General features: G+C 33.7%; 1 protein-coding gene across 2 annotated transcripts; it reads right to left on the reverse strand.

Annotated features, from left to right (window-relative positions):
• Nucleotides 1-257: 257 nt before the first annotated feature.
• LOC135128082 (protein henna-like) lies at nucleotides 258-3,756 on the reverse strand. 2 transcript variants are annotated; one of them, XM_064054906.1, is made up of 5 exons: nucleotides 3,604-3,756; nucleotides 1,562-2,222; nucleotides 1,009-1,271; nucleotides 727-956; nucleotides 258-665 (listed from the first exon to the last, which is right to left on the reverse strand). In XM_064054906.1, exons 1-5 carry the CDS (start codon nucleotides 3,682-3,684, stop codon nucleotides 509-511), a joined length of 1,392 nt encoding a protein of 463 aa, XP_063910976.1. In that variant the 5' UTR covers nucleotides 3,685-3,756; the 3' UTR covers nucleotides 258-508. The 2 variants fall into 2 exon arrangements, with proteins under 2 accessions (XP_063910976.1, XP_063910977.1); XM_064054907.1 differs by lacking the exon at nucleotides 3,604-3,756 and adding an exon at nucleotides 2,300-2,387.
• Nucleotides 3,757-4,024: the final 268 nt, after the last annotated feature.

Consider the following 4,024-nt stretch of genomic DNA (forward strand, 5'->3'; position numbering starts at 1 on the left):
TTCAATTAGATCACGTTTTTCTTAACAGTTGCAAAAACGGGATAAGTAATGGTACGAAACTCTATTGTTTTACCAAAGGAATAAATATATGTATAAAAAATTTATAAATATTATTTTGGGCCTGGAAATACTTTTAAAATGACTAGTTTTCTTCTTTGTAGTACAATCATTGTTTTTCCTACTACTGTACATTTATTTTTAATTTCTACATGTTTTCCATTTTGGCCAAACTTGTTTTGTACAAGAATCTTCAAATATATTATTGTTTTCATTTTATTAGTAAAATATATACATAAAGTAACAAATTAAAATATCACTAACACTACAAAACAACTATAATAAAAATTGTAAGTAGGTGTATTCGTACTTGGTTTTGGACAGAGTTTGTATATGAATTTCATAATTCAAACATATTAATTACAAACAGTACAGACAAGTAAACTGACTACCGCTAATTTCGTAATACTTTGTTCATACGTATAAAGGTATAAATGTGCTTAAAAAAAGTTTATAACTTTTTGAGAGAATCGACAAGTACGGATATTTCTGTGCCGATGTTGGTCACCAAGCTTTGAATTTGGGGTTTCGAATCCAGTACTTCTATGCTTTGCGTGTAAGGGTTGTACCTAACACCAAATCCCCTAGGTATTGTGGCAGCATATTTACTATAAATTGAAATTAACATTAATCAACTTCAAATCACCAACTTTTTTCTAATGTACTTACATCATTTTTTCTTTGGCATCTTCAAAACTTTCGGCCACATAATAAACCGGCTGATACTCCGTAATAGGATATTTCTGAACTGCAGTTTTAGGCGGATCGAACGGCCTAATCTCTGCCTTGTTCTCCAAAGCGTACTGCAGTTCACCATAAGATGACAACAGTCCAGCTCCAAAAGCCTTCAGTTCACCCCCTTCACGACATAGACCGTATTCAACCGTAAACCAAAAGCACTAAAATGTTATTATTAGCTAACGTGAAACAGGAAACTCGTCGTTTTATTACAGTGGCTAATTTTTCGATGTAGTCATCAGGAGCACCTAAAGAAGCCAAACCGATTTGTTGAGAAAACTGGGCAAAAGCAGGATCGGCAAAAAGTGGAGCGTGTCCAAGGAGCTCGTGACATACATCCGGCTCCGGTGTGTAAAAAGGCTTGCTCGGATGCCGGATGTATTGGGTTGAATGGAAAACTCTGAATGCCAAACCGGCCAAGAAGTCTCTTGAGGATAAAAGACCGGCGACTGGTCTCAAGGTAAACCCAGTACAATCTGAAAAATATTTGAGATTATTTGTCGTAATTAATGATTAATTAATAAGAATAAAAGTGGTCGTAGACGATTCTGAAACAACTTGATCTTCTTAGACGAGTTTATGTTATTTTGAAAATAAGCATAAAAGTAAAAGTAGAATTTCCTTTTTTCGTTTAAGTGGTCTGACACGATAATAAAAAGTAAAACGGCGTTCCATAGTCTACAACCTGCATTTCTTATAATCGAGCAATTTATATGCACCAAAACCAGCAGTAAATGAGGACACACAAGGTTAAGCGTATTTTTACCTTTTAAGAAGTTCGAGACGTCTTCGAGTTGCGGTATGTTGTCCTTCCTGTATCCACAATTTTGTATAAGCAGGGGAAAAACATGATTATGTTCCTTGCAGGCATGTGTGGGATACAAAGTCGTCAATTGCTCAAAAACCTTTCCCCACGTGTCAATTTCCTCATCTGTGTATTCCACATGGGGTAATTTCTCTCCATGCTTATAATTGTAAGCAATATCAGCAAAGTATTTCCTACGAGCTCGGTACACGGGATCTGTGAACCCTGGATGGTCAGAATCAAGTTCTGCACCGTATGAGAGAATTTGGTTCGCAAATCGGTCTAAATCACGAATGCGTCCAGGGAACCATGGAACTGTGTCTTTGTTGTCTTTGTAGTCTCGGGAAATGATGTTAAAATATTCACTGTTTTCTTTCACTTCGATTATTGCCTTAGGGAGATTGCCTGTAGGTGCACATTCAACCATAAATTCGTAGTTTTCAAGGTTTCTTGTAGATGGTCGAGACTCTATGTGGAGAAGGTTAACTCTGTGTTTTTCAAAAATGTTGAGGCATTTTGCAAGAGCTCCGACTTCTTCGGCTAATGGTGCGAAAACGATGCAGGTGCTTCTTGCCGAATCGCGGCCTATTTTGATATAATTTCCACCCGGCATCAGCTTTGGCTGTAAAATTTTAAAAGTTAATAACCGTTTTTGATATTAATAAACATTTCAAACACAAAAGATGAAAGTGTACTCACATCTGGAATCATTTTTCAAACAATCGTTTAACACTGAGTTGAAATCACTGTTACTTGACTAAACAGCTGCACTTGGCACAAGTGTCTTTGAATCATTAAATATTTCGTAGCCTGATCGAGTTTTATAATACCCTTGTGTTTTTTCTCAGTATTTACGGTAGCAATTATCTGTTTTTCTTTAATGGTAATTATAAAATTGTAACTTCTACAGAGCCTTGCATCAGATACTTTTGAAATTGGGATTTTGTAGTAAAAGGAAATCCCACCGGATTTTTTACGTCATGTGAACATTGACCCTTTTTACACTCACTATTTAGATAGAAAGAGCATTTGGATCAATGTACCAAAATGTAATAATGAAAATAAAAATAACATATTTTAATAACAGGTTTCAGTTTCGCAAGATCTGTACCTATTTGTGCTTGGCTGAAAAAGTTTGCGACAAGGTTATTTAAACGTTTTTATATAATTTAAAATGCGGTTATTGCGGTAATGTAAAAAAGCAGGAAAGATATTTTGTAAACCAGGCTTTTCCACGCTTCTGTTTCCGTTTGGTGCTTTTTCGCGAAATGAAAAATAACAATTTTATTGTGAAAAATACAGGCGAAAATTTAGGGTAGGTGTTGCTGGTTATTACTATTAAGTGTTTTATTTATCCCTGTTTACTTTTCTGCGTCAAACTGAAGACATTTTCTGTTATCACACTTATTTATTTTATCAACAACGCAAAACATGCGTATCATGAGTTTTAGTTATTTTCACATAAATATAATGGAGGCATTATATTCTAAGACAATAAACACTAACGTTTTTTCATAATTAGAATATTGTAACAAGATAAAATATTTTCTATAAAACAAACAGGAAAAGATTTGGAATGATCAAAAATTTTTTTTACAGAGTGGCAGAATATAATATAAATTTTTAAACATTATAGAGCGTGCTTTCAAAATACCGATCGTATGCAAGCTGAGTCATTCAGTGCTCATGTGTTTATAAAAAACCAGTAATTGTTCTTTTGTTAATTAATATACCCATTAAAATTGTTTGTTTTAAACGTTTTTAATATAATTCTTTAATAATATAAAATTTAATGTAAAAAAATTGACAAAGAAATAATTTTTACTGTTCAGTCTTATCTAACGTAATTAACTAAAACCACACATTTTTGTGCAACGGTGACCTTCTAACTTATGAATTATAAGATTGTGAGCACAATATTCATAGCAAATCATAAATAGTTTCTATGAAGTGATAAAAAAATCTGTCTTTGTTTTAATTCGGATGAATAAAATATAACTTACGGTATCGGGAGGGCTTCCCTGAGGGATTTCCGAAGTCTTCTTGTTTCGCGCCTTTGCGATATTGGTAGGTTGGGACATCATTTTGTTTCCTTCACTGTTTCTAGCGAAAGTAGTCGTTTTAACGTTGTTAACAGACTGAGCTATCGAAGAAAACAGGATCTGTTTAATAGTTACGGACTTGTCCAGCTAAGTGACCCTTAGGCTGCTTATCACTGTGTATCTGTAAAGTTTGCTCTTTTCGAATCTTATGAAATATTTTCAAATTTCACGTAATGATTTCTGTTTTTTTTTCAAGTTTCATCATCTGAAGAATACTTCAAAACAAAGATAATTAGGGTATTTATAACGGTGTTCTTTCGAAATTCCACAAACAGAAAAATAACTGTGATGCAAAATGTGGTAGTTTGAACTTTAAAAAGAG

The sequence above is a fragment of the Zophobas morio genome, unplaced genomic scaffold (genome assembly GCF_036711695.1).
Source record: "Zophobas morio isolate AGI-343-1 ecotype UQ-CSIRO unplaced genomic scaffold, CSIRO_AGI_Zmor_V1 ptg000012l, whole genome shotgun sequence".
Lineage (NCBI taxonomy): Eukaryota > Metazoa > Arthropoda > Insecta > Coleoptera > Tenebrionidae > Zophobas > Zophobas morio.